Source organism: Diadema antillarum, unplaced genomic scaffold (assembly GCF_040938485.1).
Source record: "Diadema antillarum isolate AM-2024a unplaced genomic scaffold, OU_Dant_1.0 seq00003047_RagTag, whole genome shotgun sequence".
Taxonomy (NCBI): domain Eukaryota; kingdom Metazoa; phylum Echinodermata; class Echinoidea; order Diadematoida; family Diadematidae; genus Diadema; species Diadema antillarum.
The window spans coordinates 1-12,890 of NW_027273637.1; the positions used below are offsets into that span (position 1 = coordinate 1).

At 40.0% G+C, this 12,890-nt stretch overlaps 2 protein-coding genes across 2 annotated transcripts; both read left to right on the forward strand.

Annotated features, from left to right (window-relative positions):
* The first annotated feature begins 314 nt into the window (after positions 1-314).
* LOC139715189 (uncharacterized) lies at positions 315-2,095 on the forward strand. The gene is made up of 2 exons (XM_071626784.1): positions 315-1,660; positions 2,082-2,095. The coding sequence occupies exons 1-2, from the start codon at positions 457-459 to the stop codon at positions 2,093-2,095; spliced, it is 1,218 nt and encodes a 405-aa protein (XP_071482885.1). The 5' UTR covers positions 315-456.
* Positions 2,096-3,195: 1,100 nt separating this feature from the next.
* Positions 3,196-4,924, forward strand: LOC139715190 (uncharacterized). The gene is made up of 2 exons (XM_071626785.1): positions 3,196-3,942; positions 4,841-4,924. Exons 1-2 carry the CDS (start codon positions 3,196-3,198, stop codon positions 4,922-4,924), a joined length of 831 nt encoding a protein of 276 aa, XP_071482886.1.
* The last annotated feature ends 7,966 nt before the right edge of the window (positions 4,925-12,890 follow it).

Sequence of the window (12,890 nt, forward strand, 5' to 3'; positions counted from 1 at the left end):
AGGGGAGCAGATGTGAATATCAGAGCGAAAAGCGGTTCTACACCGCTAAAAGGTGCTTGTTTGGACGGACATCTGGATGTTGCACAACATCTTCTTGAACAAGGAGCTGACGTAAATGCAACTGATAAAGAGGGTGTCAATCTTCTCATGGCTGCATCTGAGAAGGGATACGAAAATGTTGTTTCACACCTAATAGACCTTGGAGCTGATGTACATGAAGTAAACCATGACGGTGATAGTCCCTTGCATTTAGCCTGCCAAAATGGACATCTCAGAGTAGTCAAAATCCTTATCGATCGGGGAGCCGACGTGAATTCAGCAAAGGAAGATGGTAATACACCTTTGCATCACGCATGTAAAAACGGGAAACTTGAAATAGCACAATATCTTCTGGACAAAGGAGCCGACGTAAATGCCACTGATGAAGAAGGATTCAATCCACTCATTCTTGCATCTATGGAAGGATACCATAGTCTTGTTTCTCATCTTTTAAACCATGGAGCTGATGTGAACGCAAAAACTTTTGACTGTGAAAGTTCCTTGGATAAAGCATGTGAAAATGGACATCTTACAACTATCAAAATCCTGGTAAACGGGGGAGTAGACGTGAATTCATCCAATAAATATGGCATTACACCTTTACAGAGAGCTTGTGAGAAAGGACACGTAGACGTGACACGCTATCTTGTTGAAAAAGGAGCCGATATAAATATTGCTGATGAAACAGGTTTTAATCCTCTGTTTCTTGCATGTCTAAAAGGCCGCCAAGGTGTTGTTTCCTACTTAACAAACCATGGAGCTGATGTTGATGCAGTAGCCGTTGATGATCATAGGCCTTTGCATGTTGCGTGTGTGAATGGACATCTCGCAATCGTCAAAATTCTTGTTGACAAAGGAGCAGATGTGAATTCTCAAGCCAAAGATGATGTTACTCCCCTATATTATGCAAGCGCGAAAGGACATTTACAAGTTGCTTGCTATCTGGTTAAACGAGATGCTGACGTTCAGGCAGCTGATAAAAAGGGATCCAATGCCCTCATCCGTGCATCTGGGAAAGGATACGAAGGAATCGTTACACACCTACTCGAACACGGAGCTGATGTAAAGGCTGTAACCACTAATGGCACAAGTTCGCTGCATGTCGCGTGTGACAATGGTCATCTCAAAATTTCGAAAATCCTTGTCGACAGGGGGGCAGATGTTAACTCATCAACTAAAGCCGGTGTTACGCCTTTACAAAACGCATGTAAAAACGGGCAATGTGAAGTATCAAAATATCTTCTTGAGAAAGGAGCCGACGTAAATGCAGCCGATAAACAAGGTTGCAGTCCTCTCATCCTTGCATCTGTCAAAGGACATCAAAGTCTTGTTTCTCATCTTGTAGACCACGGAGCAGACGTGAATTCAGCAACGATTAGTGGGGAAAGTCCCTTGCATAATGCATGCGAAAGTGGGCATGACGCAATCGCCAAAATCCTTGTAGACAGGGGAGCCAAAGTGAATTCTTCAACGGAAGATGGTGTTACACCATTACAAAACGCATGTAGGAATGGATATGCAGAAGTTGCACATTATCTTGTTGAACAAGGTGCTGACGTGAATGCATCTAATAAAAAGGGATACAATCCCCTCATCCTTGCATCTATGGAAGGATGCCAAAGTGTAGTTTCTCACCTAATAGACCATGGAGCTAATGTAAATGCAGTAACTACTAACGGCACAAGTTCCTTGCATATTGCATGCAAAATCGGACAACTCGCAATAGTCAAAAGCCTTATTGACAAGGGAGCAGACGTGAATAATGTCAATAGACATGGTGTTACACCATTAAATAGAACATGCGAGTATGGACATTTAAAAATTGCAGTCTATCTTGTTGAAAAAGGAGCTGACGTAAATGCTGCTGATTATACAGGTTTCAACCCCCTATTTCTTGCATGTCTGAAAGGGCATCAACATGTTGTTTCTTACCTAACAAATCATGGAGCTGATGTGAATGCAGAGGTCATGGAAGATAATAGCTCATTGCATGTAGCATGTGCGAATGGACATCTTGCAGTTGTCAAAATTCTTGTTGACAGTGGAGCAGATGTGAATGCTATCTTGAAAGGCGGTGTTACATCGCTACAGTATGCTGCATTCAATGGGCAACTGGAAGTTGTACAATATCTTGTTGAAAAAGGAGCTGACGTAAATGCAGCAGATGAAGGGGGTTTCAATCCACTCATCGTTGCATCTGAGGAAGGATACGAAAATATTGCTTCACACCTGTTGGACCATGGAGCCGATGTTAATGCAGTGACCATTGATGGCACAAGTTCGTTGCATATGTCATGTGACAATGGACCTCTTATAGTTATCAAAAACCTCTTAAATCATGGAGCAGACTTGAATTTAACAACGAAAGATGGTGTCACACCGCTACAAAAGGCATTGGAACTAGGACGGTTTGAAATAGCACACTATCTTCTGGAAGAAGGAGCTGATATAAACGCAACTGATGTACAGGGTTTCAATCCTCTCATCCTTTCATCTATCAAAGGACATCAAGGCCTTGTTTCTTATCTTTTAAACCATGGAGCTGATGTTAATGCAGCAACCGTTGATGGTGAAAATTCTTTGGATATAGCATGTGAAAATGGGCAATTCAAAATAGCCAAAATGCTTATAGCCGGGGGAGCAGATGTTAATTCTTCCAACAAAGATGGTATTACAGCTTTGCAAAGAGCTTCTGAGAAAGGACACGTAGACATTGTACGCTATCTTGCTGAGACAGGGGCTGACATTAATACTGCTGATAAAACAGGTTTCACTCCCCTATTTCTTTCATGTATGAAAGGCCACCAAGGTGTTGTTTTATACCTAACAAATCATGGAGGTGATGTGAATGCAGTAGTAATGGGCAATAACAGTTCTTTGCATGTTGCATGTGCGTACGGACATCTCGCAGTTGTCAAAATCCTTGTTGACTGTGGAGCAGATGTGAATGCTATCTTGAAAGGGGGTGTTACACCGCTACAGTATGCTAGTTTCAATGGACGTGTGAAAGTTGTGCAATATCTCGTCGAAAAAGGAGCTGATGTACATACTTGTGATGAAACAGGTTTCAATCCTGTATTTCTTGCATGTATGAAAGGGCACCAGGATGTTGTTTCGTACCTAACAAATCATGGAGCTGATGTGAATGCAGTAGTAATGGACAATAACAGTTCTTTGCATGTTGCATGTGTGAATGGACATCTCGCAGTTGCCAAAATCCTTGTTGACAAAGGAGCAGATGTGAATGCTATTTTAAGAGGAGGTGTTACACCGCTACATCATGCTAGTTCAAAAGGACATCTGGAAATTGCACGATATCTTGTGGAAAAGGAAGCTGACGTAAATGCATCTGACAAAGTTGGTTTCAATCCACTTATTCTTTCATCTCAGGAGGGATACGAAGATATCGTTTCATATTTAGTAGAATATGGAGCTGAAGTACATGCAGAAAACCAACACGGTCATAGTTCTTTGCATTATGCATGCCTTAATGGACATCTCACAGTTGCAAAAATCCTAATTGAAAAGGGAGCAGACGTGAATACCACCGCGAAAGACGGCGTTACACCTTTATATTACGCAAGTTTGAATGGACATCTGGAAGTTGTCAAATATCTTGTTGAAAAAGGAGCTGACGTAAATTCAGCTGATGAAGATGGTACCACTCCCCTTATCGCTGCATCTCAAGAAGGACTCGAAGATATTGTTTCACACCTAATAGACCATGGAGCTAATGTAAATGCAGTGACCATTAATGGCACAAGTTCGTTGCATATTGCATGCGAAAATGGACATCTCACAATAGCCAAATTCCTTGTCGATAGGGGAGCAGACGTTAACTTTTCCGATAAATATGGTGTGACACCTTTGCAAAGAGCTTGTGAGAATGGACATATAGACATTGTACGCTATCTTGTTTCAAACGGATCTGACGTGAATACTACTGCTGATGAGACACGATTCAACCCGATTTTTCTTGCATGTATGAAAGGGCATCAAGATGTTGTTTCCTATCTAATAAATCATGGCGTTGATGTGAATGGCGTATGCGTCGACGATCACAGGCCTTTACATGCTGCATGTATGAATGGACATTTCGCAGTTGTCAAAATCCTTGTTGACAGTGGAGCAGATGTGAATGCTACATTGAAAGGCGGTGTTACACCGCTACAGTATGCTAGCTTCAAAGGACATCTGGAAGTTGCACAATATCTTGTTGAAAAAGGAGCTGACGTAAATACTGCTGATGAAGCAGGTTTCAACCCCTTATTTCTTGCATGCATGGAAGGGCACCACGCTGTTGTTTTATATCTAACAAACCATGGAGCTGACGTGGATTCAGTAGTCATTGGTGATCACAGGCCTTTACATGGGCCATTCTCAGATTAAGTGTTCAATTCCATGTGAGTAAAACCGAAAAATCAACCACAAAGTAATACATTCAAAGATGTGTTTTCGGTAACTTCAAAACCGGTCAAATACGAAACAAAAAGTGGAACATTCTAAATGATGGCCATTCATTGAGTAAAAATGAATTGATATTGAGCATCATATATGATTTTTGATCGCCAATCAGATACGTTACCGCAAATTTACATGTTGTAATGGACTCCTAACTTTGAATCAAATTCATTGTTTTGATCCAATTTCTGTTCAGGAAAAGACATCTGTCCCCCCTAAAGATATTGGGTTTTTTCAAGAGGTAAAGACGTTGTCATCCCTTGCTAATTGGTAGAAATTATTTCTGAGTGGTAGGTTGAAATATGTTTTTTGCTGAAATGAAATATAACCTTAATGCTAGGAGTCCACTGGGCCGGCGCCAGTTCGCGCCAGTTCGCGCCAGTTCGCGCCAGTTCGCGCCAAAGATTATGTGATTGGCGCGTAGTGGCTCGCTGTGGCGCCGAATTAATGTTCGCTCGGAATGTATGTCGCCAAGTGGAATAAACTGGGTGTCATATGGCGTGCGCTAAATGCCACCTGCCTTGCTTCAAACTGGTGCGCCAGTTCGCGCCATTACACGGCTATTTGATTCCAAATTTCACCATGTTGGCGCCATTTGCGCCGATGGACGGCTACTTTGGGCCACTTAGTGATTAGTTTGTGTCAAACGGTCGCAAAATTGGTTTAAACTTGCCGCCACTTTGCGCTACTTGCCGACTATATAAATATCGGCCATCGACTACCTGGTTCAGAACCTCCTCAGCTGCTGTATGAACAAATTCTCTACTATTATTTACAATTTCGATATGTCCGAGGCTTTTGATAATGTTGGAGTGATGATGCTGCTCCATCAGAAGATCATGACAGATGTTGAGGTGGCCACTGCCTATCAACTTATGGTGGCCAATCCTGAAAAAAAAGAGCCTCGTAAGAAGAAAAGGAAGCACAAGTGGTGGTTTAGACTCATGCTCCACCCTCAGCTGAGGGCCGAACGTGGACAGTACCATACCCTCATGAATGAGCTGAGGGAGAATGACAAGAGGAAGTTCAAGAACTACACCAGGTTGTCCCCAGAGATGTTTGATGAGCTGTTGATCAGGCTTACACTCCATCTGCAGAAGGACACCCACTTCAGGAAGGCCACTCCCCCTGGTCTCAAGTTGTGCGTCTTCCTGCGCCATCTCGCCACTGGGGCCACCTATGCCGAGCTGGGTTACAACTTCCGAGTGGGCAAGGAAACCATCCAGAAGTTTACATCAGCATATTTAATGTTAGAATTAAAGACCCAAAGATGATCTCTGCCAAATTTCAATACCTAAGGTCAGCTGTAACTTTCATAAAAAAACAATGTTGAAAATAGTACCAGTCATCGTCTGCTACAAGTGGGATCGATCTCCATGATGTGTGAGCACGCTGATCTTCAGCTAGAAGTGTGATGTCACAGTGGACCAACACTTAACACGAACAGTACACGCATCATACAATTGTACTTCTTACCTAGTACAGAAGTAGATGATCACGACACATGACGTGGGAGCTAGTGTACGTGGTATTCTCCCAGCTGTTTGGATGCTCGAATGTAGCGGCAAATAAAAGTCCTTTTTACTACATACAGTGTATATAATGAACAATAATCATAAATCACCAAATTTCACCATTCTTTATTACCGTACTGATCGAGATCACCATCTCATTTGGCAACACAGACCAGTGTCAGTGATTCAGCTGTCAACTCAACAATAGCAATGTAGAGTACGTGTCTGGCGCTAGGCGCTTCTAATCTATTGCTTTAATTAGCACAGCTTAGTAACAGTTAGAGTATAAGTTCGATCTCTACACTCGACCACAGTAATCTCTGTGTGATGATATGCTTACGAATGTCAATTCAATGACTAACCACCAACGTTTCATTCATCACTCATTTTTTTTTTTGAATACCGGTAGTTCAAGCCCTAGATCCCAACGTGTACAATTAAACTAAAATCTAGAGACTCAACGTATGATTAGATCCCAACACCTAGTGTGTACCAGTTGAGTTTCGGCCTCGGATTCTAGCTGTTCGTAAGGTGTTCTATGGTATGACCAGCCCCATATAGCTAACTCTGCCACGGGCCCGGGGTTATTCGTATAGAACCCTAAAGGTAACTTACTTATGGTCGTTTACAGAGAGGTATAACGTTAGACTAGCCCGTAATGCTGGAAAAACTCAACAAGTTATAATTAGATCGATCTATGGTTTGCTTACCTTCAAAAATGTGAATAATATCTCCGCCCCACTCAGTTTGAAGACAGACATTTTCTCACGTCCATCACGACATCCAGGCTCAGATTCTCACGATTGCACTTACACGCACGTAAATATGTGATCCTATGCATAATACACGCACAGCTAGCACACAGCACGCAATTGCACACAGTCCACGCACAGGCGACGCGTCGCTGTTCAGGTAAACCTGCCCGCGCCCAAGCCAGGGGAAATTGCGGCTGGTGATTGGCTTAGAGTAAACACATGACAGGGGAATTCTCAATTTCTATTGGCCTAGCCAAATGCGTTTAATTATGTATTCACTCGGAATTCACTCGGCGAATGGGTTTCACACAAATTTCACTCGTTACAAGAGTGAAATTCACTCGACAACGAGTGAAAGTCACTCTTAATTGAGTGAAATTTTATTCACTCCTTCCGAGGAGTGAATTATTCACTCGAAATTTTTTAGAGAGTACATCTATCCTAAATATTAAATCCTACCAACATCTGTCATACCATTTATAACTATTCTTCTTCAAATCCAATCCCCAACCCACCAGCCCCTGATTAAACAAAACCTAAATCATCCCACACCCACATTCACCAACCCAAATACATACACACACACACACACACACGAAGGTTCGTTATTCCGAAGTTTCGTTTTTTCCGAGGCTTCATTTATCCGAAACACACAATTCCCTATACCTAGAGGTTCGTTGATCCAAAAATGAAATTCGGAATAACGAACCTTCGGAATAATGAGCCTTCAGAATAACAAACTTTTGCAATAAGGAAATGTAACCCCCTTCCCACATACCGACGCACACCCGAACCGATACCACATTCTTTCCTGATGAAACGATTTCCCAATGTTGATAAATAAGACATAATGGACCGTATGCAGAAAAGCAGCATCCGCCCGCACGCAAGCTCCACTCCGAATTCAATTACAAATCTGCCAAACAAACTCATCAAATTCAAAGCTGCTGATAAAATCAATATCAACGTTTATGCCAGTAACAGCTTACTAGGTATCCCTCCCCACGGGCAGCTAAAAAACACATACGCAAAAAACTGACATAATAAACACATTCTTCCATCACACAAACACACTCACACACACACACACACACACACACACACACACACACACGTACAAACGGACACTAAATTATCATGTTTTAGTTAAGACCATATTCTGAAAGAGCAGACTTTAAGCTTTAAAATGATGTACTCAGTATAACTCAAATCAAATGGACTCTCCTAACCTATCTAAATATTGGAAAGAAAGCACAAACTCAGGAAAAGTGTGAACTGAGAAAAGAGGCTCTGAAGTACAGTGTCTATTCAAGCGCTTAATCTTTACCAAACCGTGCTGGCTGTGCGATGCATGGGACAAAAAACAGGAAGTAAACCACCAGAGTAACATCAATGAAGGGATTATCAGATTAAACTGAAATTAAGCATGCCTCGTTAACACATTCTGTCCATAATTAACGCCAACTTTCAAAGCAGTAGCACTATCCTTTCAAAAGTTATTAGAGTTGAAAGTGAAGAGTGTGGACAAGATTTTTCAGAAATGAAAAAGGGACTCTAAAGATACACCTAATCACACTATTCTACCAAAAATGTTCGAGATAAACTGCTTCAAAACACACTTTCCTGCCCGTTTTATGATACCAAATTTTAGCATAATGTAAAAGAAGACCCGCTCTTTCAGAAAATATGAAAAAGTCAAGTTCCGCTAAGTTGACCCATTTCACTTATTTTCAGTCCTCACGCAAATCAGTGTGTGCGACTTTATATTCGTTTTGAGGTGCACGGTCACATATATACATTTGTACATTAATGTTGCCAAAAAATAATCTCGCCGATGCTCAAATGATTGCCATTTAAGTTCTTTGATAAGATCAGCACCATGACTGTTAACATAATCATAGTTGCTTTTTCACCACTCTTGCTGCTCTCTTTTGAAGACGTAACAAATTATCCAATGATTTAAAAGTACAATGGCCCCAGACAAAAGAAGCATAATCTATGCAAGGTTGTGTCAGTGTGAGATACAGAGAGTTCAACACATTTTGATTGACAAACTTACACATTTTCTGTAATGAATAGATTTTACAACCTAGCTGCTTCGTAAACTGTCGTACATGATTATTCCATGATAACTTATCGTCAATGTCAATACCTAAATACCTAATACTGTGGATTTGCTCTATACGTTCGGCATTAATAAGAATATTCAGATCATATTTTTTTCAAGAGATACTCAAAACCATTGCATTAGTTTTATCAACATTTATCTTTAACTTATTCCTAGTATACCAAAGATATAAATTATTCAAATCTGTCTGCAGACGTGAGGATGCTTCATCAACATGCCTACTAGAGGTATAAATAACCACATCATCCGCATATATATGTGACCCTGCACCACAAAACAAACAAAAAATCGCCAGACATGAATTTTTAGTTAAGACCATTTTCTGAAAGAACAGACTTTAAGCATTAAAATGATGTATAACTCAAATCAAATGGACTTTCCTAACCTATCTAAATATTGGAAAGAAAGCACAAACTCAGGAAAAGTGTGAACTGAGAAAAGAAGCTCTCAAGTACAGTGTCTATATTCAAGCGCTTAATCTTTACCAAACCGCGCTGGCTGTGCAATGAATGGGACAAAAAACAGGAAGTAAACCACCAGAGAACGACAATGATGGGATTATCAGATTAAACTAAAATTAAGCATGCCTCATTAACACATTCTGTCCATAATTAATGCCAACTTTCAAAGCAGTAGCACTATCCTTTCAAAAGTTATTAGAGTTGAAAGTGAAGAGTGTGGACAAGGTTTTTCAGAAATGAACACGGAAAAGTAGAATTTACGCGGTGCGTAATATATGTCCCCGCCGGAAGTAGCATTTTGTAGCAAAATGTACGATACAGGTCACAAATCAAGGTCAAAGGTCAAAGAAATCAAAGGTCAAAATTCTGTGTAGAAGTTTTGAAGCCCTCACCTGCTGCCATCACATAAAGCAAACGGAATCGGGTTAGAACTGGCGAAGGAGTAGCATTTTGTAGCCATTGTACAATATAGGTCAAAAATCAAGGTCAAAGGTCAAAAAGTCAAAGGTCAAAATTCTGTGTAGAAGTTTTGAAGCCCTCACCTAGTGCCATCACATAAAGCAAACGGAATCGAAATCGGGTTAGAAATGGCGAAGGAGTAGCATTTTGTCGCAAAATGTACAATACAGGTAAAAAATCAAGGTCAAAAGTCAAAGAAGTCAAAGGTCAAAATTCTGTGAAGAAGTTTTGAAGCCCTTACCTATTGCCATCACATAAAGCAAACAGAATCAAAATCGGGTTAGAAATGACGAAGGAGTAGCATTTTGTAGCAAAATGTACAATACAGGTCAAAAAATCAAGGTCAAAGGTCAAAGAAGTCAAAGGTCAAAATTCTGTGTAGCTGTTTTGAAGCCGTCAACTAGTGCCATCACATAAAGCAGACGGAATCGAAATCGGGTTAGAAATGGCGAAGGAGTAGCATTTTGTAGCAAAATGTACAATATAGGTCAAAGGTCAAGGTTAAAGGTCACAACTGAAATTCCGTGTAGAAGTTTCAAAGCTCCCACATAGTGCTATCATATAAAGCAAACAGAATCAAAATTGGCTCATAAATGACAGAGAAGTAGCAAATTGAAGATTTTGATCACACACGGACGCACACACGGACGCACACACGGACACACGGACACACGGACGGACACACGGACGGTCACACACACGGACACACACACGTACGGAGCCCGTTTCATAGTCCCCTGCTCGAACTCGTTCGGCGGGGACAAAAAGAGACTCTAAAGACACACCTGATCACACTATTCTACCAAAAATGTTCGAGATAAACTGCTAAAAGACACACTTTTCCGCCCGTTTTATGATACCAAATTTTAGCATAATGTAAAAAAAGACCTGATCTTTCAGAAAATATGAAAAAGTCAAGAACGGCTAGGTTGACCCATTTCACTTGTTTTCAGTCCTCACGCAAAATCAGTGTGTGCGACTTTATGTTCGTTTTGTGGTGCACGGTCACATATTACATTGTGAAAATCTAAGACACTGAGTTACATCATTCATGAATAACAAAAATAGAATGGGTCTAGAATACTACCCTGGGGCACACCCGCTCTGATGTCACGGAACTTTGATAAAGATCCATGTGCTCGGACAGCTTAACTTCGAATACGTAAATAACTGGAAAACCATTTATACTCATTTTCCTGAACTCCGTACCATTTAAGCTTGGTCAGCAAAATATCCATATCAATACTATCGAAACATTTAGATATATCAAGAAAACAAGCTCCTACACATTCATTGCTATTAAACGCTTCATACCAGTCATCTACAACACGATGCAAGCAAGTTTGGGTTGAATGTTAGGGAAGAAAAGCGAATTGATCAATATTGATTAAATGGTTACTCTGAAGATATTTCAAAAACTGTTTTTGGACCTCTTTCTCCTAGAGTTTAGACATGTGGCAGACTACAGAGATTGGCCGGTAATTGGTAGGGTCATTTTTCGAACCCTTGCCTTTGTAAACAGGTGTAGTTCTTGCTTTCTTCCAATCTGCAGGTACTTGACCAGTTGTTAGGTTTTCATTAAACAAACTGCAAAGAGACGTACAAATCACTTGTGCAGCAATCTGCAAAAGCTTTGCATCCATTTCTAACACATCCATACTATTATCTGTTGGTAAATTCGATAATAATGTAAAGATTCTGTTTGAATCGATATTATCGAACTTAAAAGAATGAATACACTGCGGGTGATGCCATTTAAATACGTCGTCTTGAAAAGATCTGGCTATTGTTTCACCAACATTAAAAAAAAAACTGTTCGGTTTATCACCATCAAGCTCACCAGGTATAATAGACATATGCTTATTATCACCCCAAATTCTATTTAATTCCTTCCATAATACTTTACTTTTTTTTTACAATACTTTCGAGTAACATTATCAAAATACAATTTCTTACCCAATCTGATTTGTTCAGTTAACTTATTTCTAACTCGCCGATACTCTGACAAAACATCTGGAGATTTAACAGAAACAGACTTCTTTTTCAAAAAATCTTTTCTATAAATCAATTTAATAATGTCTGGTATCATCCATGGATTATGTCTATGTTTCAATCCACATTGTTTAATCGGAGCATGCTTATCATGCATGTCCAGGAAACCTTTGCCACTCCACAAAAATCATGATACTCAGAGATAGAGGTTAATATATATTCTAGACATCTACAACTGGTTTCAGTAACCCTAGTTGGTTCACTTACAAGTTGGGTCATCATGAATAAATTCTCAATATCATTGATTGGATTACTGATATCACTATTTACATCATTTCTTTTATAATCATAATTCATATCCCCTAGAATTATGAGTTCTTTTTCTTCCGTTATGATCTTTTCTAACGTATCAAATATAATATCCATATATAAACTATCAGCATTTAGGGGTCTATAAAGACAACCAACAATGAACTTATTAGACTTAGTCCGTGGTAACTAAATCCAAACAGCATCAAGAGAATCATTGCAGAGCTCATCACGTTTCATAAAAGTGAGTGAAGTATGAATATACATACACACACCTCCTCCGCGCCGATTATTTTGTCTATCTTGTCTCATTACCGCATAATCAGGAATTTGAATTAGATATCTTTTATTCTGTCATGCAGCCATGTTTCAGAAATACATAAGATATCGAGCTTAATTTTCAATAACATAAATCGGACTTCATCCGGTTTATCAACTAAACTTCGAAGATTTTATGTGACCAATTTCTATCCCCTTACACTTAGAAAGATTAGCATAGCATTTACTATACTCATCAGTAAAATCATCATTATCATCTTTGAGATTAATTGTTTTCCGTTCTAAATCCTGAGTGGAAATGCGTACAGAGTCAGCATTATCATCAATGGCTGTATCTTCTTGGCCAAGGACCTAGAATTGGCAGAACTTTTCCTTATGGTCGTAGTTTGGACATTTCCGACATTGCAGCTGATAAATGTGTCTGTATGACAAGGCACGATGATTTGGTTCACCGCACTTTTGGCACCCTATGATGTAGTATGGGCTCCCGTTA

What these genes read in the sequence shown, in the direction of transcription:
- LOC139715189 (XM_071626784.1), top strand. Translation starts at nt 457, where the DNA reads ATGGAAGGATACCATAGTCTTGTTTCTCATCTTTTAAACCATGGAGCT.
- LOC139715190 (XM_071626785.1), top strand. Translation starts at nt 3,196, where the DNA reads ATGGACAATAACAGTTCTTTGCATGTTGCATGTGTGAATGGACATCTC. An exon ending in AGAATGGACATATAGACATT is followed by an intron (nt 3,943 to 4,840) that starts GTACGCTATCTT and finishes CCTTAATGCTAG; the next exon opens with GAGTCCACTGGGCCGGCGCC.